Raw genomic sequence first — 25796 nt, forward strand, 5'->3', positions numbered from 1 at the left:
CAGGAAAGCCTTTTCAGTTAAACTTTGTTTGAGACGTAGTCTCACTCTATTGCCCAGGCTGGAGTGCAGTGGCGTGATCTCGGCTCACTACAAACTCCGCCTCCTGGGTTCAAGAGATTCTCCTGGCTCAGCATCTCAAGTAGCTAGGATTACAGGCGTCCACCACCATACCCGGCTAATTTTTGTATTTTTAGTAGGGACACTGTTTCACCATGTTGGCGAGGCTAGTCTCGAATTCCTGACCTAAGGTGATCCACCCTCCTCGGCCTCCCAAAGTACTAGGATTACAGGCGTGAGCCACCTCGCCCGGCTGGTAAAACATTTTTTTAAAAGCTCAAAATTTAGTTAACATTTACCTGCCAAATATGTTTTGCGGACATTATCTCATTTAATTATCAAAACAAGCCAACAGGTAGGTTCCCCTAACCCTTGCTTTACTGATGAGGAGCGTGAGGCTTGGAGAGGTGAAGCCATGTGCCCGAGGTCACTCTGTTGGTGTGTCTCTGCACTGGCCTCCAAGTCAGAAGGTCTGAATCCACAATCCACCTTCACACCTAAGTTTCCTCACCTTTGAGTTCCCAGTGTCTGGGAGACAAACCTGTCTTAGGAAAATCTTAGTAAGGCTGGGACAATCTTAATGGTTAGCACAGTTGTCTGTGGGTAAAACACGGTACATGTGTACATGAATAGTAGAAACGAAATGAAAGGGCCGGGCATGGTGGCTTACGCTTGCAATCCCAGCACTTTGAGGGGGCTGAGGCAGGTGGATCACCTGAGGTCAGAAGTTTGAGACCAGCCTGGCCAACATGGTGAAACCCTGTCTCTACTAAAAATACAAAATTAGTCCGGTGTGGTGGTGGGCACCTGCTACTTGGGAGGCTGAGACAGAATTGCTTGAACCTGGGAGGCAGAGGTTGCAGTGAGCCGAGATTGTGCCATTGCACTCTAGCCTGAGCAACAAGAGCAAAACTTTGTCTCAAAAAAAGAAAAAAACAACTAAATGAATAGTAGAAATTAAACACAATTTTTAAAAACCAATTTTAGGACAAAGAAAGACAACTTTTATAATCAATCACTTGTTTTTAAGGATGACACTTAAAGAAATTACAAAATTTCTTGCCAGGCATGGTGGTTCATGCCTGTCATCCCAGCACTTTGGCTAGCGAATCATCCGAGGTCACTTGGTTCTAATGAATAGAATCAGAATTGGTGGTGGCTGACTTCCAAGACTAGGTCACAAAAGACACTGTGGGTTTCTCCTTGCTCTCCTGAATTGCTCACTATAGGAAGCCCACTGTCATGTCCTGAGGAAGCCCTATGAAAATGTCCCTCTGTAGTTGGACAAATCTCAGCACTTGGAGAGTCTGAGGTAGGAGGACTGCTTGAGCCCAGGAGTTGGAGATCAGCCTGGACAACAGTGGGACCCCATCTCTACAAAAATAAATAAATAAATAAATTAGCCAGGCATGGTGGCACATATCTGTAGTCCCAGCTACTTGGGAGGCTGAGGTAGGAGAGTGACCTATGATCATGCCACTGTACTCCAGCCTGAGTGACAAAGTGAGATCCTGTCTCCAAAAAAGGAATAAATAAAGCTGAAAAAAAGAAAAAAGCAAGTCTCTTTGTTGAGGAACTGAGATCTTCTACCAAGAGCCAGAGAGGAACTGAGGCTTGTTGTCAAGTCATCTGAGTGAGCCATGGTGGGAGTGGATCTTCCTGCCCCAGCTAAGCCACCCCCAAATTCCTAACCCATAGAAACTGTGAAGTCGGCTGGGCATGGTGGCTCACATCTGTAAGCCCAGCACTTTGGGGGGCTGAGGCGGGCAGATCACTGGAGGTCAGGAGTTCGAGACCACCCTGGCCAACGTGGTGAAACCCTGTCTCTACTAAAAATATAAAAATTAGCTGGGTGTGGTGGCGGGCGCCTGTAATCCCAGCTACTCAAGAGGCTGAGGCAGGAGAATTGCTTGAACCCAGGAGATGGGAGGTTGCAGTGAGCCAAGATCACACCACTGTACTCCAGCCTGGGTGACAGAGTGAAACTCTGTCTCAAAAAAACAAAAAAACTCAAACAAACAAAAAAAAGAAACTGTGAAATAATGTTTATTGCTTTATGCCACTAAGTTTTGAGGTAATTTGGTATGTGGCAAATAGATCATTAATATAGATTTGTTTGGGAACATAAGTGTAGTGCTACCATAACACATGCCTAAAAATGTATTGCTTTGGAACTGGTAGTAGGGGGAAACTGTAATAATTTTGAGCAGAATGTTAGTGAGAGCCTAAAGTTCTTAACAGACTATTAGTAGAAGTCTGATGGTCCCTCGAGAAACAAACCATCCTGAGAAAAAAAGTCTGATGGTCTTGAAGGAGACTGCCAGCAGTAGCCATTGCCACTTCAGAAGTGAGAATGTTATTGGAAACTGGAAGTAAGAGGTTCCTTTGTTATGTAGTGCCAGAATGTTAAACATGATCACCTAGAGTAATGAAGAACACAGAAAAATGTACCTAAGGAACTAGGTACTCTAGCTAGGTCTCCAAGCAAAATGTCGAAGTTGCTACCTGGCTTCTTGCTGCTTATAGTAAAATATGAGAGGAAAGATAGAAGCTAGAGCAAGGACTGTTAAAAAGGATCCAGAAATGGTTTTGAAAATCCTAGGCCCAAAGTATACATGGGAACTTAGTTTATCATCGATGTGGCATTGTTTATATGTGGAGATATCTGCAACATAGGTAATTGATAAAGAATTAGTAGCTACAACATATAAAGATCTATGTTTTTATTACTAAAAAAAAGGGAAACAAAAGGCTATAAAAAGAGGAAAACCCAAATGAACATCAAAATGTGAAGTTACTTCAACCTCTCTAGTAATCAATGAAATGCAAATTAAACCATGATACCATTTCATAAAGACTGTCTGAAGTTTCAAAGTCTAACATCTTGTTGACATGGATGTAGTAAAATACAAACATGAGTTACTGATGAGAATATAGTGTAATTCAGTATTGCCTAGTAAAGCTGAAGAATTGCAGACCCTGCAAACCCAGTGATTTCATTTTCAGTTTTCTGAATTTCTTTTTACTTTTTTTTTTTGAGACAAAATCTTGCTATCACCCAGGCTGGAGTGCCATGGCGCGATCTCGGCTCACTCAACCTCTGCCTCTCAAGTTCAAGCAATTCTCCGGCCTCAGCCTCCTGAGAAGCTGGGATTACAGGTGTGCACTGCCACACCTGGCTAATTTTTTTTTTGCATTTTTAGTAGAGACAGGGTTTCACCATGTTGGCCAGGCTGGTCTCAAACTCCTGACCTCAAGTGACCTGTCTGCCTCGGCCTCCCAAAGTGCTGGATTACAGGTGTGAGCCACTGCGCCCAGCCCATTTTCAGTTTTCTATCTAAACTTTGTTTAAAGAAAAAACTCTAAGACCATGAACCCTAGAAGGCATGTTCAAAGATGCTTACTGCAGCAAGGTTTTAATTAAATTAATTAATGAGTTAATTTTTTTGAGAGTGAGTCTCACTCTGTCACCCAGGCTGGAGTGCAGTGGCACGATCTCAGCTCACTGCAACCTCCCCCTCCTGCCTTCAAGTGACTCTCCTGCCTCAGCCTCCCAAGTATCTGGGATGTGCTATAGGCATGTGCCACCATGCCTGGTTAATTTTTGTATTTCTTAGTAGAGACAGGGTTTCACCATGTTGGCCAGGCTGATCTCAAACTCTTGACCTCAGGTGATCTGCCTCCCTCAGCCTCCCAAAGTGTTGAGATATAGGCGTGAGCCACTGCACCCAGCCTGCAAGGTTTTTAAATAGCAAAAAAGTGGAAAACAACCTGTTTTTTGGTGGAATGATAAATTGTGGATGTATGAATAAACAATGGAAACTATACAATTGAAATGAATCTTCATCTATCAAGAATCTAATGTTGTTACATAGCAAAATAATTTATACAATGATACTGCTTATGTAAAAATTTATATACACACACAAATACACATGTGAAAGGAAAAATAACTACAGGAACGATAGGCATCAACTTCTAGATAAGGATTATCCCTGAGAAGGGGGTGGGAAATGGCTGAGTGGGACATAGTTATATTCTTAATGTTCATCAACTTCTAGATAAGGGTTATCCCTGAGAAGAGGGGGGGAAATGGTGGAGACATAGTTATACTCTTAATATTCTAGTTTTTTTTTTTTTTTTTTAAAAAGCAAAATATTAACACTGAATAAAACTGGGAGATGAACATGTTTCATTATTTTCTATATTTTCTGTATGTTTTTTAAAAATCACAAAATGATAAAATATTTAAAAGATTTAAGTATCCTTAAAACAAGATGTTCTGTTGAACACCATTTATTCTTAGTTTCCATGTAATTCTTTTCAACTTCCCCTTTTGTAACATTTCCCAGAATTAGGCTTTCCATTTTGTTCTTAATTTTCTTTTCCTCTTTGGCCAAATTTCTTTTAAAAACATCTCTGATAGTAACTTAGATATTAGGAATATCAATCCAAAATTGGATCTTACTAAGATGGAACTAGAAGTATTTGAGATTTTAAAAAATTCTTAGTAGAAATGTTTGATACACAACATTACAAAATATTTAAAATGTAAAGGAGTTCATGGCCATGAGAAGCTGTAAAAAATTTTTTTTAAATGTAAAGGAAAAAATACAATCAGTTATATCCCCATAACCTGAACCTAGCAATACTTTCATATGCATATTTTATTTATGAAATTGTAGTTATACGAAGCACCATTATTTTACGTATCTTGAAGAAAAATTCACTGCCATTTAAATTATGATACAATGCTTTCTTACCAGAATTTAAAAATGTATATGTATTGAAAGAGTTTTCTTAAGTTTTTTGTCAAAATTATTTGAAAATCACATATCTACTGTTGTACGTTTTTAAAAAGTGAAATAAATTAAGGTATTGCTTAAGCTTCTTTGCATTCAGTATTAGATTCTCCTGAATCACTGTTTGACTACAGATACCCATGTTTTCCCACACCATACCACTTTTCTGTGTCATTAAGAATCTTGGCTGATGCAGTGGCTCGCGCCTGTAATCCCAGCACTTTGGGAGGCGAAGTAGGGTGGATCACTAGAGGTCAGGAGTTCGAGACTAGCCTGGCTAACATGGTGAAACCCTGTCTCTACTAAAAATACAAAAAACTAGCTGGGCGTGGTGGTGTGTGCCTGTAATCCCAGCTACTTGGGAGACTGAGGCATGAGAATCACTTGAACCTGGGAGGCGGAGGTTGCAGTGACCTGAGATCGTGTCACTGCACTCCAGCCTGGGTGACAGAGTGAGACTCTGTATCAAAAAAAAAAAAAAAAGAGAATCCTAGTGCTGGCCAGACACGTTGGCTCCCACCTGTAATCTCTGCACTTTGGGAAGCCAAGGTGGGAGGATCACTTGAGGTCAGAAGTTTGAGACCAGCCTGGGCAACATAGCGAGACCCTGCCTCTATTAAAAATAAATTTTTAGAAATGATTAAGAGCCAGGCATACCGGCCTGGGCCTGTGGAGGATCTCGAGCCTAAGAGTTCAATGCTGCAGTGGGTTCTGATTGTACCACTGCACTCTGGCCTAGGTGACAGAGCAAGACCCTGTCTCTAAAAGAAAAAAACAAAAGTCTTAGTGATGCTGCATTTCTTAAAAGTTCTCCACTCACAAAGGAGGTTTCAAGGTGTGTGTAATGTTTCTTAATCTAAGTGCTGGTTACAGGAATGTATTCAGCTTGTGAAAATTCACTGAGTTTAAGTACACTTGATGGTACTTGTACTTGTCTTTATATGTCAATAAAGAGTTTGGAATTTTTTAAAAATTCCAGTTTCTTTTTTTCTGGAATTTTCGTAGAGACTACTAATTCCCCATTCTGCAAGTTTTGATGTTAGTCCCTGCTTCATGTTAGCAGATGTCAACTGAAAATATCAGACCAGGTTTGTGAATGTGCAGGCAATGACAACTACATCAAGACTTGTCTGGCTGCAAACATTTTTAAACGTATCTCAATTTCAGAGATTAAAAGTGTAAAGAAATTGTCTTAAAACCATTTGATCATTTTATTTATTTAGAGACAGGGTCTCACTCTGTCACCCAGGCTAAACTACAGTGGCTTGAACTTTACTCAATGCAGCCTTCACCTCCAGGGCTCAAGCGATCCTCCTGCTTCAGCCTCCTGAGTAGCTGGTATGGCAAGCATGCACCATCACACCTGGCTAATTTTTACAAGGTCTCACCATTTTGCCCAGGCTTCTTTATCATTTTATACTCTGCTTTTGAAAAGAATAGTGGCCAGGCACAGTGGCTCATGCCTACAATCCCAGCACTTTGGGAGGCTAAGGCTGGATCACTTGAGGTGAGTTTTGAGACCAGCCTGGTCAACATGGTGAAACCCTGTCTCTACTAAAAATGCAAAAATTAGCTGGGTGTGGTGGCGGGCCCCTGTAATCCCAGCTACTCAGGAGGCTGAGGCAGGAGAATTGCTTGAACCCAGGAGGCAGAGGTGCAGTGAGCTGAGACTGCGCCAGTGCTCTCCAGCCTGGGCTGGAAAAGAACAAAGTGATCTGCCCGCCTTGGCGGAAAAGAACAGCAACAGCCTGTTTTGAAAAGAACAAAAAACACTGTAAACACTGGAAATGTTTACAATGGGTAATGCTTACTATAATAATGACTGCATAATACTCTATCATGTGGATAAATGATAGTTTTATTCAACCATCTTCACACTGGGATTGGACTGACAAAACATGAAAGCAGAATCTGCAGAAGGAAATAAGTTTACTACATAAGAAATGGTCTATACAAATATAAGCTTATGCTATTTAAGGAGTACAGAATTAGCTGTGCTCTCTGCTTTTATTTGCATTTGTAAACACGTGCAGACCAAAGACTCTGCTAGCATTGGAAAGGTTATTTCTAGAGCCTTGACCTTGTAAGAGAAAAGGCTACAAGTCATTGTCCTACCTTCTTATTAATATTTAAGATCTTTTAAAAAATCTCATAAAGTACATTTCAAAAGAACATAAACAATTCATGAAAGACTATCACTTGGTAGAACTATATTATCTATATACAGTTTTAAAATGTGTTATCTAAAATAGCTTAAAGAACAGAATATTCTGAGTAAACATTCTAGTTAAAATGGAGTTGCAATGCAAGTCTATATAGAGTACATTTTCAAAGGACTAGACTATGAAGAAATAACATTTATATTAACCATGGTCACTTGCTGAGATCACATAGCTAATATATCACCATTCTGGATTTATATACCACTTTTATGCATTATGAGCCTGGACAAAGTTAAGTTCATCCCTGAATGGCTTCATTCTCTATGTTGACAAAATTTGAGACTAAATAGCTCACGTTCAGACACTGATGACTTCTTCAAAGCAGAAGTCACCTTGCAAGCTCAGCTACGCTCTGCTGATGCATTCACCCTTCTGAGAATCTCATCTTCAAACAGGTAGCAAACAAAATATTCTCAAGAGAAGATTTGGAAAATAATAAAAGGAATCAGATACTATGGGATTAAAGAAATAAAAGTTCAGAATGCGCATTTATAAACCACATACTACATCTTTCTGTCTTGCATGTAAGAAAGGCTAGTTAAGAGGGTGAGTGCACAGTAGAACAGAAGTCACAACACAGAATGGACTTTGGCCTCTTAGTATCTAAGTTGAGTGGGAAAATCTAGAGGAAGGATGAAACTTCCAGGCACCATCACAATTCACACAATAAAGCTGTGAAAACTTGCTGCTATTTCGAATTTTTTTCACTTTCTGGATCCAGACACACGAGGAGACACCCAGTTCAAAAATGTGAAAAGAAGGAGGAGCAGTTTCAGGTCTAAAATATACAAATTTGCATCAAATACTTTCCGAGAAACACTGAAGTTGCTGGGGTTTGACTCTGGTGGCTTGACTAATCTCCTAACAGCAATCTGGGGCATTTTAGGGACAGTCTCTAAGTCTCATTGAAATAAAACTGAAGATGAATGCAGAAAGTGAACAGAAGAAACGGGAAAGGAAATAAAAACACTAGTTTTAGAAATCGCTTTCTAGGCCGGGCGCAGTGGCTCACACCTGTAATCCCAGCACTTTGGGAAGCCAAGGCGGGTGGATCACCTCAGGTTGGAAGAAATCCTGTCTCTACTAAAACAAAAATACAAAATTAGCTGGGCATGGTGGTACATGCCTATAATCCCAGCTGCTTGGGAGGCTGAGGCAGGAGAATCGCTTGAACCTGGGAGGCGGAGGTTGCGGTGAGCCGAGATTGTACCATTGCACTCCTGCCTTGGCAACAAGAGTGAAACTTCGTCTCGAAAAAAAAAAAAAAAGAAATTGCTTTCGGAGTGCAGAAAATTGCCCTTTACTCTAACTCGAGGTAACACCTACCACAACATTATCTAAGAAATCTGAAACAAAAGGCACCAAACTATTTCCAAATGCAAAAATTTGCATGCAAACAGACTGTCCCCTGAAATGGATGCAGCATGCCTGTGGAAAGGAGAACACCACACACCACTCCACACACAATGGTACCTATTTGGCATTAGAAACCTTTTATTGAGACAAGGTAAACAGTGGGCTGAAAATACTACAGGCTGAAGGAAGGCTGAGGAAACCAGTATGAAGGCAGCTGAAATGATGAACTAAATACATTCCAAAGGTACTATTTATACTTAAGGCAGTTTTAAAAGTGAGGTCTTAACCAAAAAGCCTTTACATGGCATTCAAAAAAAAGAGGGGGTCACTTAAATCTTTTGGATTGACTAAAAGAGCTAAATTATGTACCAAAATCTGTACAGCAGGGGCCTGTTTTCAGCAGGAAAGCCTATGTACAAGTAAGAACCTCTTACTCTTGTAACATTGTCCTGTTTTGTTTTGTTTTATAAGAATATATAACTCCTATCTCCACAGAGTTAGTCCATAAGGCCTCAGTGACCTCATAAAAATATGGAGCTACCTCTACTAGAGAACTATTTACACTGCACTGTAAAGACAAATATGTGTGTCCACCCCCACAGCTAAGCTGTCAATGCCTTAACTGAAGGGGTTACAGCTCATTCATTTTATATCTACGGTGACAATTAATAGGCACTCGAAACTTTTTTTTTTGCATGAATGATAAATGAAATGATTTTACATTACCACCACTATTTACATTAACATTCCCACCATTAGCCGTCTCCAAAGTAAAAACACCAAATTGCTGCCACATATTCAGCAGTTTTCACAATACAGTGAGTCTGGACGTTTTAATGTAAACAAACATGCTTGATTTATCAATTTTCAGAGTAATAACACAAATTTAGCATTCTTCTTGGAATGGAAAACTTGCTGGGAAGTTACTTCATTCTTTTCCTCTTTTTCAAAAGTGCATCTCTTAGCGCCAACTGTAAAATAAAAAAGTATTGAAACATAACTCTTGGGAACCCCATTATACAAATTTGGTTACATGAAAGTTTACTAAAAAGGAATCACCAAGTCAATACACCATCCTGAAAAACTATAAATGATAAAATATTCCAAAACAGATCAAATCTATATATATCAAGGATGGGGCATATTACCGCTAGGAAATATGCAAAGCTCTTGACTGCTGTTCCCAACTCATGGAGGCATAAGCTCAAAATAGGAGCAGCTATGGAATGCAGAGACTACAGTATCCCTGTCTTCAGGGATAATAAATAATACTTATTTGGTCTATATGGCTCTTAATATTTTGGAGTTGTGGATGGGATACATTGTCTAAATTAAAAGTAACAGGAAGACAGATTTTCCTTTATAATCAATAACCTTTTCCAACTAAAGATGGCATATATTCCACATATACTGCATTAAAGATGGCATATGGCATGTATGGATCATTCAAATACTTTAAAATGGCATTCAGCACTTGTGCAGATTTATGATAACTCTATCAATATACAATCTGAAACAAAGAAAAGTGTTACCTTATTTACTGATTTTCAAATGGGTTTGTTTTATGCAATAAACAAACAAAAAAAATGTTCTAAGTAAATGCTAACATTAACCCTTTATAATGGCTCAAACATGAAGATATTAACTCAGAAACTGAAGCCCTGACAACTGTAGCTTATGGTAAAATATTCTAGTTAATACAGGTTCTAATTTTTAACTTAATTATTTTGTGTTGGAAGTATGTAAAGTGAACATGAAGAATGAAAGCAGTGAACTGTATGAGACTCAATCTAGGCTTTCATCTCCCGGAGTTCGTCTCTAACCAAAGAGGTTGGGTTCTTCAAGATCCCCAGGGTAGAATTGGAAGGTGAAGAATTTAACATCTAGAGAAAAAGAAGACTGAAGGATCAGTGTCTGAAGCGAACCTACAAAAGTCCTTATAAAGTTTTACATTTCCCAAAAGAAAACAAACATAATATTAAAGATGATCAAAAATAAAACCAAAATTAAAGTTAACCAAGACTAATGTATACATCTTAAGTTTGTGATGGATACTATTCCATTAATTCCCAAGCACTATTCTTTGTCCTAGAAACTTTTAAAAATTTCTAGCTTTTATTTAATTTTTATTTTAAAATTCTAGCTTAAATTTTAACAAGATAAACCTAAAACAGTTTTGGGGTAGAAGTTACCTAGCTCTACATACAAATGTTCAAACTTTTTGGATTTTATGATTTCCAGTTGACTCCTTGCCTTTAGCTCACACCTGGGTCTTGGTATGTCTTTGCAGAAAAGCAGAATAGCTGGGATACTTAAGGCAGAACAAAAATCTGTAAGTTCAACTTAATTTGGCTAAGGAGGTATTTTCCAGATTCATCTAATTGTGTCTTATTTTTCTCATCTGCAAAATTGGTTTAATCACAGTAACTGCAGATACTATTGTACACTGATTAAACAAGTTAATAAATGGAAAACCCTGGAACAGTGAAGTCTCATGCTAAGAACTAAATGTGTTAGCTAATGTTGGTTATGGGAATTTATGCCCACTCATTAAGCTTTATGGCAAAGCACAGTCTACTCTCACACATATTTCAGTTCCTTCCCCTTCAAATGCCACCAATTAAAGAAAAGGAACAGGTATACCCCCCTTTTCTTCTTTTATCTTTCTACAGGCTTTACTGTAAGATCCTCCTCTCCTTCCCTATCCTATGCTTTACTTCCCTCTTCTAGTCTCATCCCAGTCACCTCTTCATATTCTAACAAATTACAGTAAGACCTCACGTACACTTTCAAGCCATGTAAGATCCCTTTATTTAAGACACTGAAATATCACCAAGGGATAGAGGGCAGGGTGTGAAGTGTGATGCTCCTTTCTCACAGGGCCCTTGGGGTCACGGGCAGCTTTGGGGATGCTCTGTAACTGTTCTGTCCAATAGGGTAGCCACTAACTACATGTGACTACTGAGCATTTGAAATTGGCTAGTCCAAATTGAGATGTGCTGCAGTGTAAAAGACATGCTGATTTCAATTAGCTCAAAAACAAAAATGTAAAATATCGCACTCATAATTTTTATATGTTGAACTACATGTTGAAACGATACCATTTTAGATATACTGGGTTAAATAAGATATACTGTTACAATTTCCTCTTTTTTACTTTTTTATTTTTAAGTGATATATATGGTTCATATTATATTTCTATTGAACAGTACTGGTCTAAAGGAGAGAACAGAGAAAATCAGGAACTTAAAGTTATGTTCATAATGAAGAGATCTTGAAGAAAATACAGGGCAAAGAAACACACAAAGAAATTCTGATTAATATCAGGTTCCAAATGGCAAGAAAATTGGAGAACAAGAAAAAACATTCTTGAACCAACAAGTGTATATGTCCAATGAAATTTTAATTTACTCTCAAAAAGATTCTTCAATCTTTGAGAGTTATTTTATGACTTGAGATGCTTCCAAGGAACAAAGCTGGGCTTCCCCATCATGCCAGAAAAGGCATGCTAAAAAACAAAGGAAGTTGGGGTGGGGGGAGTCCTAACTAAAATGTAACAAGCTCACAGAAACCTCATAATGAAACACGGCCTACCAACAGGGTAATTAATATTTCCTCAACCCTGAAATGTTAGTAAGGGCCAGTGAAGGACAGACTAATGGATTTAAGTCAATCCTATTATAATTTTAGGAGAATGTGGCAAAATTTAGAGTACTTAAAATCCTAAGTGGCACCTTTCCTTTCACCTCAATTTCAACAGCTTCTATTACATATGCTGTCATTATTTACATGATGTTGCTGAACACATTTTAGAACTAGAGTCAACAGGGAGAGCTAAATGGTACCTTAATTCAGTGAATACTGACTTGGAACCCACAGACAAAGCACTGCCCTAGAGGGCTGGTGGTTACATTCAGTGCTGGCAGGCTGATCCTTGGCTAGCTATTTAGGAACACTGGTTCACAATATGACAGTTTACCCAGAGCTGATATCCTGGCAATTCTTCAGAATGACATTTAGATACACTGCTAACTGCCAGGAGAGAAAGATACAAAAGTATAAACTTATTTTATCACAATGAATTACTGAAATAAACAAGCTGCCTAAGTAGCAGCACAGGGATTACCATTCAAAGGCCATGAATGGATAAAATGTAATCCCAAAGCCTGTAAACATCAGGGCTTTCAAAAGGGCACATACAGGAAGGATCATGCCAACACAAACCTATTTATTTCGCTGTGCTTTTCTGAAACTGTTACTGAGATATTACCACATAGATTTATTGGTTTTTGAAAAGTACCCATGCCTATAATCCTAGCACTATGGGAGGTTGAGGTGGGCAGACTGCTTGAGTCTAGCAGTTCAAAACCAGACTGGGCAACATGGAAAAACCCCATCTCTACAAAAAATACAAAAATTAGCCGGGTGTGGTGGTAGACACCTGTAGTCTCAGCTACTTGGAGGGCTGAGGTGGGAGGATCACTTGTAGGGAGACCCCCTGAAACTACTGCTAAGGAATAAAAGATGAAATGCTCCTGATTATTGTAAATACAAAATTGCATGCAGGACTGTTTCAAGACAATGCCAGGTAGGGCTGCCAGGATGAGCCAACAGCACATGATGCGCTTCCCCTTGCAGAGAGCCTATAAACTGACGTGCAGTCAGGAAGGATTCAAATCACCAAGATTCCTATCCCAGAAAAGCTGATGTTCATAGCTCTGGGAATGGAATGCAACCCTTGTGGGGAGCCTATAAACGGACGCATGAGGGGCACCTGTTCATATGGATAAGATATGGTTATAAATGCCCTTATCTTGCCATGGCTCTTCTAGGTCTCTTTAGGGTTAAGGCATACTCCCTTCTGAGAATTTGTGGTCTAACTGGTTGTTGAGCTTCACGTACTGTTTCTATTGATTGTTTGCAACCAGCTTTTACTGCAACTGTCACTGCTGATTAATATCTTGCTAAACACAGGTTCTGGATAGACTGTTTGTTTCAAGGCTCTGTTAGAAACTGCTGACGCACACACTATATTGTAAATTCTTATCTCTGTATACTGTATTTCTGCATACAGATGTTATGTTAAAGAATTACATCATCCCCATGTGACCATCTCACCTCATAATCAAACAACCCTAAATCCCTCACTAACCTACCCCCGCCCTCACTAAACTTAATAATGAATGCTGGTATATCCAGTGCACTGGCAGCATCGCAGGACCAGAAGGCGGTGACCCCCCGGACCCAACTTTCACTATCTTGTGTGGGTCTTTTATTTCTCGACCTGCCGATCCACTTGGGAAGAAAGAAAAAGCCCCGCTGCATCGCGGGCTGCAGGCCAGATCCCGCTCCCAGGAGCCTGGGAGGTCAAGGCTGCAGTGAGCCGTGAGGCTACAGTGAGCTGTGACTGCACCACTGTACTCCAGCCTGGGCAGCAGAGTGAGACCTTGTCTCAAAAAACCAGGCATAAAATTGGCACTAAAAAGTTATTCAATTAATTTTGATTTATTTCACAGATCAAATGTCAGAGAATTTTAGCATGGGAAGGAACCTCATGGATGATCTAGCTTGCATTTCTTTACTTATACTGGAGGAAAATGGATTCCCCTCTGGTCCCACAGCTGAGTCTCAATCAAGTCAGGTCTGGGACTTACATGCCCTGACTGCTTCTCACCTCTCCATGCTCTCCAACAATGCTCCCATTAACCACAAGGCACACACAATAATGCCCAGTCTTCAGAAGGCGCAAGTCCGTCTCAAATGTAAAGCTGTCTTAGAATTACAGTACTGTTCTTGCCACCCAAGCTTCAAGTGGAACTCACCTGTTTTTCTCGGAAGGAACGCTTATGTTTTGACCGGACATTCTGGCTATACCGCATCATCATAAAGTTCTTCTGTTTTTTCTTCTCTTTATTTGTCGAACTAGAAAATGGATTCATTTTGGTTTTCTTCCTCGCAAATTCTTTTCGGTCTGTCTTTCCAGCCTACCAGAACAAAAAGTTTGATATTTCTTCTTCAGCAACATACTTTAGGAGTCATCTAATCAACATTAATGTCTCCTCTGTGTCAGAAGCTCTAGTAGGTGCCAAGGCCACAAAATGGACACGACACAGTCTTTGCTCCTTGGGACCAAGAAATGGCCATGCAGTATTATAACGGAGCAAGGGGAGCTCGGAGGAAGAAAAGTCATAATTTAGCCTGGTGAGGTCAGGAGAACTTCCTAGAAAGGGAGACAGGTAGACTTTTTTTTTTTTTTTTGGCAGGATGAAGGCATTCATGGTAAGGGAAAGGAGGGGAAAGACAGAGCATTTCTGGAAGAAAGGACAGTGCACACAAAGGTGTGGAGGATAAAGGACATGTGGAAGACAGAGGACGAGGTGGAACTAGGATGTGACGACGGTGTCTCGAACAAGTGGAGACACAGAAAATGACATTGGTAATGTAGGCAGGACACAATCATGAGCAGCCACAGCACTAGCCACAGGCAGACTTCAACTGGCTCTGGCTTTTCACTGGTGACTATAAACACACTCCTACTTTTCTCTTAGCTTTGATAAATATAGTGGCTTCCCATCACTACAGACACGTCATACTGCCTTCCTGTGCTCTCTACCTTGTTTTGAGTGGTGGTTACATGGCTACATACAGTTGTCAAAACTCATCTAACTGGCTGGGCGCAGTGGCTCATGCCTATACTCCTAGCACTTTGGGAGGCTGAGGCGGGTGGATCACATGAGGCCAGGAGTCTGAGATCAGCCTGGCCAACATGGCGAAACTTTGACTATACTAAAAATACAAAAATTAGCTGGGCGTGGTAGTGCACACCTGTTACCCCAGCTACCTGGGAGGCTGAAGCAGGAGAATCGCTTGAACCCAGGAGGCAGAGGTTGCAGTGAGCCGAGACTGCGCCACTGCACTACAGCCTGGGTGACAGACAGAGACTCTGTCTCAAAAAACAAACAAACAAACAAACAAAACCAAACAAAAAACAAAACCAAACAAAATCCCTCATCTAACTGAAGACCTAATATCTGTGCATTTTAATTTCTGTGTTAATTATACCTTTATTTAAAACATTTTTAAAAATTGCCATTCTGTGGCTATACAAGTTCTGGTTTATGTTTCATTTTATTTGCTTTCTGTTTAAAAAACTAGGAATGATATGCTCACTCACCATTGCAGTTGCTAGTCTTGTCTCTTTGTCAGACTTTGGCTTTTTATGAAGGCGTTCAATGTCCCGAAGAGAAAGTAATTCACCCCTGGAATGAGGGAGAAAAAGAACACATGAAGCAAGAATGGAATTCTGTTTCCTGATGCTTTCATTACCACAGAAGCTGACTGAAGTACTAAAGTGGATGTGCCATTTTACCTGGGCTCTTCATCACTGTCTATTTCAATGTATTTCCTCTTCTGGGATTTCCCAGGGGCAGCATCAAGTTCTTTTCTCATTTGGGCCATGCGGATTTTCTGGAAGTCTTCCTGAGTTAAAACTCGGCTGGTGCTGACGGCTGCAGCTTTGGCTTTCCGCTCCTCCATGGGCATGCTATTCAGCTTCTTGGACTTGAAACCACATAAGGGCTTAAATGGCTACCAGCTCAAGTGAGAGCTCAGCCATTTAAATTGTAGCCTCCCAACAAGGCCCAGAATAAATTACGTCTTAATAAACATCAGGGTGTAAGATGAAATTTTCAGACTTACGATTTCTTGCTGTTCTTCATCGGAAGAGTGTTGCACATCAATCCATTCACCATCAGCATCCTCTTCCTCCTCACTGAGACTGGTACTTTCCCATCCATCTGCACGAAAAAAGCAAACTCACTACTGCTACTTTATGTTGCATATTCAATATAAGGTTGAGATCAAGCAAGCAACAGAAAAGTAAGGTAATCAACCTTGAACAGACACACTATTAACCAAGAACTGAGCAATATTTATTGTTAAATAAGCCACATGCATTTATTTAGTTACTCTAAGGAACAGGAAATATGCACTGACCAAGTATCTACCATGAGTCAAAACCTTACAATCCATGACTCCACAGAAAAGGAACAGATGCTCAGAGTTAAGTAACATGCCCCAAGTCACACTGCTAAAAAAGCATCCTACACTGAAATCATGAAAATCATGTCTGCCTTTAGGGTCATGTTCTTTCAACTAAACCAACTGTGTCCATCAAAACTGCACTTGTACATTTATCTTGGCCACGCAGCAAGCATCTAACTTGTCCTACGTGTGTTACCCATGTATGAGAATCTAGTTACAGTCATTCCGAGAACTGAGGTAGAAGATTTGGGATGTTAAAAAACGTTGAAGACACCTCAATAAAAAACTGAGGTAGAAGATTTGGGATGTTAAAGAACGTTGAAGACACTTCAGGCTTCTTAATGGAGCCACCACAGTTTTAAGTTTTCTAAATCACAGACACTGCAATCTTTCTCTGACTCCCTATGATCTTTAAGATAACATGCCAGCTCTTTTGTCTGGCACATACATAACCACGTATGAAAAGGTCTCCAAACTCTATCTCAAGCCTCCTGTCTTGCTACGACCCACCTTGTATCCTACATTCTAATAGTTCTCCAAATCCTTCAGGACTTTGCTCACACTTTCCCTGGAAAGTCTCTGCTATTCTAGCATTCCTTGCCAAATACCTGGCTCATCAGTCACCATCTCTCCAAAGCCCTTTAAAAAAAAAAAACAAAAAACACTCCCGAGGTGGACCTGACTGCTCTCCTGCCCTTATGCCCCCACCTACTCCAATCATAAATCCTGTTAACACTCCATTCTTCAGCTCTTTGGAAGCCCTCCAGAGCAGAAACAGTATCATTCATCTTTGCACTGGCAGTGGCTGGCCCACAGCAAATGAAGGCTTTGCTGAAATAGGCTGGGTGCAGTCGCTCACGCCTGTAATCCCAGCACTTTGGGAGGCCAACATGGGAGGATCACTTGAGGTTAGGGCCTGGCCAGCATGGTGAAACCCCATCTCTACTAAAAATAAAAAAATCAGCCAGGCATGGCTGCACATGCCTGTAATCCCAGCTACTCAAGATGCTGAGACAGGAGGATCGCTTGAACCTGGGAGATGGAGGCCGCAGTGAGCTGATATCGTACCACTGCACTCCAGCCTGGGCAAGAGTGAGACTCTGTCGTGGGGAAAAAAAAAAAAAAAGATTTGCTGAGTAATGAATGATTCAAAGAATAAAGGACTCTGGAAATTAGAATGGAGTTTCCCAAGTATTTTCCCACAAATTTAACAGGCATTCTCCTTCAACAAGGAGAGTTTTGGAAGATTCCTCTAAGGGCTAACCCTCATAATTTTTTCTAGGCAACAAATACAAGATCATTGTCTTTCTCAAGCACCAAACAGCATGCCCTTGGATGAGGGGCAGCCACCCTGAAGGTCGTGAAAAGGCATTTCCTATGCTAGAACATAAGCTCTGCAAGAGGAGGAACCATGCTCAATTGATCCCCAATACTTCTAACAGTGCGTGGCACATAGTCATTGCTCAATAAATATCTGCTGAATGAATGTTCAAACAGTATACAATTTAAAGGTCTGCACAGACACTGCAGGAGTGTTTTGCCCAAAATAAGGGTGCAATAAAAATCAACCTTCGTCATTTTCAGCGTTCTCTTCTTTCTCAACTTCCAGAACTTCTGCTCCTGGAATGTAATCTTTAGCATCTAATTCTCCATATTCTTGCACTCTTGCTTCTATGGAAGCCTCTGTAGGCTTACCCTAAAGGAAAAGAAATTGTTTATAATAAGTTGCTTAGATCATAAAACCTTAATCATGAAAGGTATTCTCTGAAATTATGAATTTATTGTATTTATTTATTTATTTGAAGACAGGGTCTTGCTCTGTTGCCCAGACTGAAGTGCAGTGGTCCGATCTCAGCTCACTACAACCTCTGCCTCCTGGGCTCAAGGGATCCTCCCACCTCAGCCTCCTTAGTAGTTGGGACTATAGGTGCGAACCACCATATCCAGCTAACAAAATTATGAATTTAAAAGGGAGCACTATAAAAAATGGTGGTAACCAAATGACAGAAACAGTTTGCTTATGTCTCAGATCAAAATAAATCCCCAGCCAGCAATCTGTCCACTATTTTCTTGCTGTTTTTTGATCCAGGTCAAGACATTGGTAGTTATTAGAGAGCAACTGCTCCAATTTTTTAAGCCTTGAAAAATGTCATCTCTCTTTCTGTTACATACATGCATCCCTCCTCCCTTCCAACTTGAAAGAGGTAGTATCTGGCTGTGGAATAGCCTGTTCACAATACTGGCATCAGTTACTGACTGATCTCTGAGATTCCAATCTGTTAATAACATTAAAGCTTTTCAAGCTGAAACAGCCTGCTCAGTCTTCAAGACTCAGTCATCATCAGTGAATATGTCCCAACTACAAAATATTCAGGGCCATGGTACTTGATTCCAAGCTTAAAGAATACAACCGTATGCATCATAAACATGTAATCATAACAGAAGCATCATAAGTACTAAAATTCTAATTGTAGGAAATTTCTCTCAGTTTGTGAGACCATAACCTTTAGACCAACAGAAGCGTGCTTTACCTACCCGGAATTTCTTCTGCAGCATCTGAGGATTCAGTGTTCGGAAGAGCTGAATCAAAGTTCTAGCAGACATCATTACATCTGTAAAATAATGCTTTTAATTAGAAATTCTGGCCCAAAGAGTACAATGAGGAAAAAACTAGTCACACTGTACTCTTTGGTGTGTAGAGAGTAACATGCAGCTTACTCTTATTCTTGTGTGTTTTATACTGAGCCAGGTCTTGGAGAAGTTCTTCAGTCATGGCCAGAGGACATCGAGCTGTTATCTCTTTTATAGCATTGATTCTAGAAAAAGAAAAACAAAGTTTAAAAAAGCCTGAACAGCAATTTTTTCATGATTCAACATAGGAAGATTTCCTAAAAAGATTAACTCAAAAGGAAAACACGTTGGGTTTTATATAGCTTAGGTCTCTAAAACTGCAGCATGTTAGAGAATGTGAGGTAGGCAGCCTTAGAGGGCTTTTATTCCAGTTACTGCCATTTCCTCTATTAGTGGAATAAGGAACTGTGTCCGGCTCACTAAATCAGAGCAGCATGTACTTTCCAACTCTAAGAAGAGATGTGACTAGCTCAAATAAGAAAGGTTAAGGTCTTTAGGGCTATTATCCTGCAATATTTTCCAAGGAAAATAAAAAGCTGCTGTTCAGCATATCACTTACTTATCGGGACAGATTAGACAATCCTTAAACCAGTGATTATACTCATTAAATGTTTTTTAATTAATTAACCAAAAGGTCTATTAAATTGCCCTAGGAAAAAAGAGTGCTTCAATAATAAATCACTTGTTCCAGGGTTCTATGGTTTCAATGCTCCCCCCAAAACTCATGTCGAAATTTAACTGCCACTGTAATGGTATTAAGAGGAGAGACTCTTAAGAGGTGATTAGACCTAATGTTGTTATCTTGGGAGAAGGTCCCTTATTGCCAGTAAGTTATAAAAAAATGAGTTTGGCCCTCTGTTGGCTCTTGTGCTGTCTTCCCCTTGTGCCTTCTCCCAATGATGCAGCAAGGAGGCCCCCACCAGATGCCAAACAGACACCAGTGCCATGCCCTTGGACTTCCCAGCTCCAGACCTAGGAGCCAAATACATTTCTTTTATTAGCAGTACAAAATCAACTGAGTTTAGGGTGGGAAATCAGAGGAAAAGCACTTAGACTGCCAATCAATCATTCATCTGTACAAGTAAAACTGCTAAAAAACAAAAATGCTAATTAGAAGGACAAGTATCTTTTCTCTGGCTCCCTTCTCAAAATTCTGACCAATAAAAAAATTATCAAGCCTCCCAAAAAGACTGAAATATATTTTAAACCAATTTTCTAGAGGTGACACTACCAGCTACAATCTTACATCTTGGTAACTTATAGCAAATCTACTCCATTAATCACGTATCTTCTGCCTCCAACCAGAATCTACATACCCTACTGTCATGACTTCTCCAGAGTTCTTGTCGGTAACAAAATTGTTTGCCACAGTCATAAGCAATGACTGAATAATCTGAATTGGAAACAAAAAAGAGAAGGGTGCTGGTTAAATGCATACACAAACACTTGAGGATGAAAGGACAACAGATTATTCACAGTGGAAAACCAAGCCCTCCACCTTCAGTTTAGGAGTTGGAAGTAACCAAGATTAAGGAAGACAGATGACACTTAGGAATTCAGTGTTCTTCTTGGCTATCCTCAGACTAAATCAAAGAAAGGAATTACAAGCTTTGAAAAATAATCTCTATAAATTTACTAATATTCTTGACCTCCCCTAGTTATACAAAATTTCCTTATTAAAGAAAATCAGAATTCTAAACAACCTGTCTGAAAGAAACTTCACTTTTTATGAGCCGTACAACTGAACTTCTGTATAGATCTCCTTAAGAATTAGTGTCTCTTCTACCTATTAAAAAAAGAAAACGGTGAGGGAAGAGGGGACAGTAACCCTTGTGGGAAAAATGACCCTGCAGTACCTAACAGTAACACTATCATCCATGCCCTAGGTCCAGAAGTCAGGTTACAAGTTCTCACCTCTGGAGGTACTAGGTGATGAGACGCTTGTGCAGCAAACAGAAGGATCTTTGTTACCTCTGAAAACATAAGAGAACGGAAAGGTCATGGTGAGTGTATCACCCCGACTCTGAGGACCACGGCAAACATGGCAAGCATGTTCTAGTCTAAATGGCATTGGTGCTTATTCCAACTGGAACACTCAATCCCCAGATATCTGCTTGGCTCACCCCCTCACTTTCTTCAGGTCCCTGTTCAACAGCTGCCTTATCAAAAAGTCTCTCCTGACCAATCTAAAACACAACCCGTGCCAACACTCCCTATTGTCCTTACCCTGCTTCCTTTTCCTTCTTCAAAACACTTGTCTTTACCTGGACATATTATATATAGCACCGTCTACATCTCTCTCCAGATGTAAACCATGAGGGTAAGGACCTTGTTTTATGCTTACTGTGGAATTCATAGTGTCTTAATGCAGTGCCTGGCATAAAAATCATTAAATAAATACTTGCTGAATGAATGCATACATACACACACACACACACACACACACACACACACTCTCTCTCTCTCTCTCTTTTCAAAGGGGCAGCATAACATAGGTAACGAACAAGGCCACTGGCAAAAGAAGTGAGGTGAATCCTGATTTGCCATTTATTTGCTGAGTGACTGTGGTCTTTTTTTTCCCTTTCTTTGTATACCTCACAGGATTAATGTGAGGATTAGACAAAATGATGTATGTAAGGCACTTAGCACAGTGCTTGGTCCATGTTAGATGCTGAATAAATGTTAGTTTCCTTCCTACTTTGGTTCAGGTTCAAAGACAAGTACAATCATCTCTTCTTTCCTACTTGTTGTTTTTCATTGAGAATGCATGCAAGGTCAATGTGATCAGTAAGATCAAATCCTAGTATCTATTACAAAGATGCAATAAAAAGTCAATTTTTTAACAAAGAATTTTCCATGAGCATTTACAGTATTACAAGAAGTCTTGCTTTGATAAACCAATTCGTTGTTGTTTTCTTTTCTTTTATTTTTTTTGAGACAGAGTTTTGCTGTGTCACCCAGGCTGAAGTGCAGTGGCACAATCTCGGCTCACAGCAACCTCCACCTCCTGGGTTCAAGCAATTCTCCTGTCTCAGCCTCCCAAGTAGCTGGGATTACAGGTGCCCGCCACCACACCCGGCTAATTTTTGTATTTTTAGTAGAGATGAGGTTTCACCATATTGGCCAGACTGGTCTTGAACTCCTGACCTCAGGTAATCTACCCACCTTGACCTTCCGAAGTGCTGGGATTATAGGCCTGAGCCACTGTGCCCTGCAGTTGTTGTTGTTTTAAAAAACAATGGTTTCTTCAAGTTGAGGATAACGACAAACCTATGGCAAACTCTAGAAAGAAAACAAGGGCTTCTCTCCACTTCTCTATTGTAGAGCACACTGCACTCCTGTCTTCAGTGATTCCAGAACAAAAAACTTTGCATGTTTATTCTATTACCAAGGCCACCAAAGAAACATGGCAAGTGGAGGCTTACCTCTTTGGTGGGGCTGCAGAAACCTTTGCACAAAGGGATAGAAATTGAAGAGGAAGAGCTGTGGAGAGAAAACCGACTTTAATACTGATGTAACTGACACTATGGAGTTCCATTTCTTCTCAATGCAAATATATCACCAAGCTCAACTAATTGGTGAACACTTTTGTTTTTTTCTCAGTAAGCAATCATGCCCTAGGATGATTCAATATGCTGTATTAACCAAGGCTAGGAACTCTCTCAAATGAGGCTATGCTGCTATCCTCATTATGTAAAGGAGGAAGCAAGTATATGCAGAGTGAACTAGGGGAAGGAGAGGTAAACAAAATGTAATATTCTTCTACTTTTAAAACTGGTATGGCTGCAGAAACTAACTTTTTGGTGTTCTAAGGAGAGGGGGTTATAGGAAGGAACAGCACTGATATCAAGGCTCCAAAACAACAGACAAGATCAGAATTCAAATCTGAATAGCACCGAGTATAATTTAATCAGCAAAGCTCACTTCTGGTTATATTCTTGTACACCAGTCCAACCACACAGAAGGAGTTACTCTGTGCACCATAATTCAGAGGGAAAACATTAACACTCTGAAGTCCATCTAAACAAAGGTGACCAAGGTTATTAAGGAAATGGTAATGTTTAACTTCAAGATGAGAAACTGGAAGTAAACTGGTCTTTTTCAAGGTTCATCAGTTAGGTGGGAATAAACTAATTTTTTCTATTTTAGCCACAGAGCAAAAGTAGGATGGGCCACTGAGAAGTTGTAGGGAAGACTTTGGTTGAACATAATCATGGATGTTCAATTGTAGTCAGTTGTGAAACTCCAGTATCATTTCCCTGGAACCATGCTTAAATCACAGATCACTTTTGCTTTCCTATAGAGCTCAAATTCAGTTTGAATGAAATTGCTGCACAAATGTAACAAGAACTGATCCTACACTGGGACTACAGCCATGGAGAAAAAGCAATGTAGTCGAAAAATGTTAACAGGTTTTTCTCAGGAAAGGACGCAACTACTTTCACTCGTGTACTTTCGTTTTCAACTTGATATATGTCTATATTGTTTGAAGTGTTTTTCTTTTCTTTTCTTTTTTTTTTTTTTTTTTAAATTGATGTTCAGAGCAGCACCAGTCACAAGATCAAAATGATAAGGAAAAATCTTAATGTCATTTCTTCATGGCTTAAATTTCTGGGTATCTCTTTTTCTACAATGGCATCTAGTCTAACAGTATATGTAAAGTTCCCATATATATACCACTAAGGAGCTCTTGCAACTGACATTTGCAAACACAACAATTTCGTACTAGAGGGATCTGGAAGTCAGGAAAGCCAAGAAGGGTTAAACAAACAGTGAGATGTAGTAAGTCAATTAAAATATGTGCATTATACTGGCTCAAGAAAATGTGTATGTGCAACAAAGTAAACAAAAAGAAAGTAAAAAAGCAGAACAGGCTGGGTGCAGTGGCTCACGCCTGTAATCCCACCACTTTGGGAGGCTGAGGTGGGCAGATCACAAGGTCAGGAGTTCGAGACCAGCCTGGCCAATATGGTGAAACCCTGTCTCTACTAAAAATACAAAAAAACTAGCCGGGTGTGGCGGCGTGCGCCTGTAGTCCCAGCTACTTGGGAGGCTGAGACAGGAGACTCACTTGAACCCAGGAGGTGGAGGTTGCAGTGAGCCAAGATTGTGCCACTGCACTCCAGCCTGGGCAACAGAGGGAGAGTCTGTCTCAAAAAAAAAAAGAAAAAGAAAAAAAAAACGAGAGAATAAAGTAGCCTGTCCATAAATGGAATATATGTACAAATTAACATCCACATTACTGCAAAGAAAATGAAGTGATTAGTCATTTTCAGAGATGTTATCCTTCTGTAAATTTTATGTGTTTAAATGTATGAGGGATAAAATTAAGCCACTGCTCTACCTAATGGCTTTTCTTTTACCATGGTAAATTCTACTTCAAATATTCACCAAGAGAAACATAATATAATTCAAACCTCATGAATTCCCACCAATCTGGAGATGAGGTTCATGAGCATCATCTTCACTTCAAACCTCTCCTTACAGCACTCAAGCTGCTTTAGTAGTTTTTCTGCAAAATCTGGCAAGGAGAGGATGAAAGAAGTACATTGTGAGTCCATGGTCTATATGACATTTATGTAACAGGCATACGAAAAGGCAGTAGTTAGATCAGTGAATAGTTTGACAAACAGGTGAATATATCAATATATATAATGGTGCCCAAAGTTAAATCTTAACAATTCCCAAGTTTTTTAGTATCAACATTTAGAGTGACTGTTTGACAGGTGCTCGCTTCACTTAACAGTTCTCCAGAGCCTTGCTTCTTAAAGGGGTAGTCCACAGACCAGCAGCTGCTGGTCCACCTGGGAGGCTTGCTGGAAATGCAGAAGCTCAGGCCCCACCTCCCCAGGTGATCTGTATCTACAGGCAAGTTTGAGAAACACCGATCTACAGCAGGGGTCAGCAAATCTTGCCATACATTAGAGTACCGAGAGCCCCAATGCCCAGCTACACCCCATACCAACTAAATTAGATTCTCTGGGGATAACAGGACCCAAGCATCAGCAGTTTTTATAAATTCGCCAGTGAGACCAATGTGTGGCCTAGTTTGAGAACTAGTGTTCTAGAACAAGGTTTCCCATATTTTTGGTTTCCACAGACTAGCGTTTTTTTTGTTTTGTTTTTTTTTTTAAAAAAAAAAGGACCAACAAAAGACTGCCAGTTTATTTGGTCAAGTACAATACTCTATTACAATTGTGTTGTTAAAAACATGAATCTCAGAAAGACCTGTTTTTCCATATTTTTCTTGTTCTGCGATAGACTGGGAATCATTGCTTTAGAAGATGATTTTGTACGTTACAACCAACTAGTAACAACTAAGCATTTATTGACTGACTGTTAAATGCCAGGGATCTTATACTCCCTGAAAATCCCAAAGGCAGGAAATAAAATAGGCAAAGGAAAGGCCAACAAGGATCTTGGGAGTCATAATTACATACCTTGGGGATCATGAATCAAGTGAATGGCTGAAAAGTTAAACACCTCTGGTTTTTTCTTCTTTTTTTGTTTCTGAAAGGGAGAAGAAATACATTTTCAGTCTGAGTTACAGTGATGATGCCCTTAGAACTTAATGTGCTAATAAGGCTGTTATAAGTCCATTAGACTCTTTAAAAAGAAAAAAACTTTGTTCTAAAAACATTTTCAACTAGAAGAATTAAAGTTGGCTTTTGCCTTTTAAGATTAA

At 39.9% G+C, this 25796-nt stretch overlaps 1 protein-coding gene across 1 annotated transcript in view; it reads right to left on the reverse strand.

Moving 5' to 3' along the window:
- Positions 1-8551: 8551 nt before the first annotated feature.
- The window catches only part of SDAD1 (SDA1 domain containing 1), a 38025-nt gene continuing 20780 nt past the window's right edge, over positions 8552-25796 (reverse strand). Inside the window, exons 10-22 of the mRNA XM_007998929.3 lie at positions 25552-25621; positions 24529-24632; positions 22537-22594; positions 21026-21084; positions 20428-20504; positions 19199-19296; positions 19016-19092; positions 18050-18176; positions 16136-16233; positions 15807-15997; positions 15612-15696; positions 14260-14421; positions 8552-9408 (exon numbers count right to left, since the gene is read on the reverse strand). Coding sequence (XP_007997120.3) covers positions 9361-9408; positions 14260-14421; positions 15612-15696; positions 15807-15997; positions 16136-16233; positions 18050-18176; positions 19016-19092; positions 19199-19296; positions 20428-20504; positions 21026-21084; positions 22537-22594; positions 24529-24632; positions 25552-25621 — 1254 coding nt within the window. The 3' untranslated portion in view covers positions 8552-9360. The remainder of the gene's footprint in view (positions 9409-14259; positions 14422-15611; positions 15697-15806; positions 15998-16135; positions 16234-18049; positions 18177-19015; positions 19093-19198; positions 19297-20427; positions 20505-21025; positions 21085-22536; positions 22595-24528; positions 24633-25551; positions 25622-25796) is intronic.

Source organism: Chlorocebus sabaeus, chromosome 7 (genome assembly GCF_047675955.1).
Source record: "Chlorocebus sabaeus isolate Y175 chromosome 7, mChlSab1.0.hap1, whole genome shotgun sequence".
NCBI lineage: Eukaryota > Metazoa > Chordata > Mammalia > Primates > Cercopithecidae > Chlorocebus > Chlorocebus sabaeus.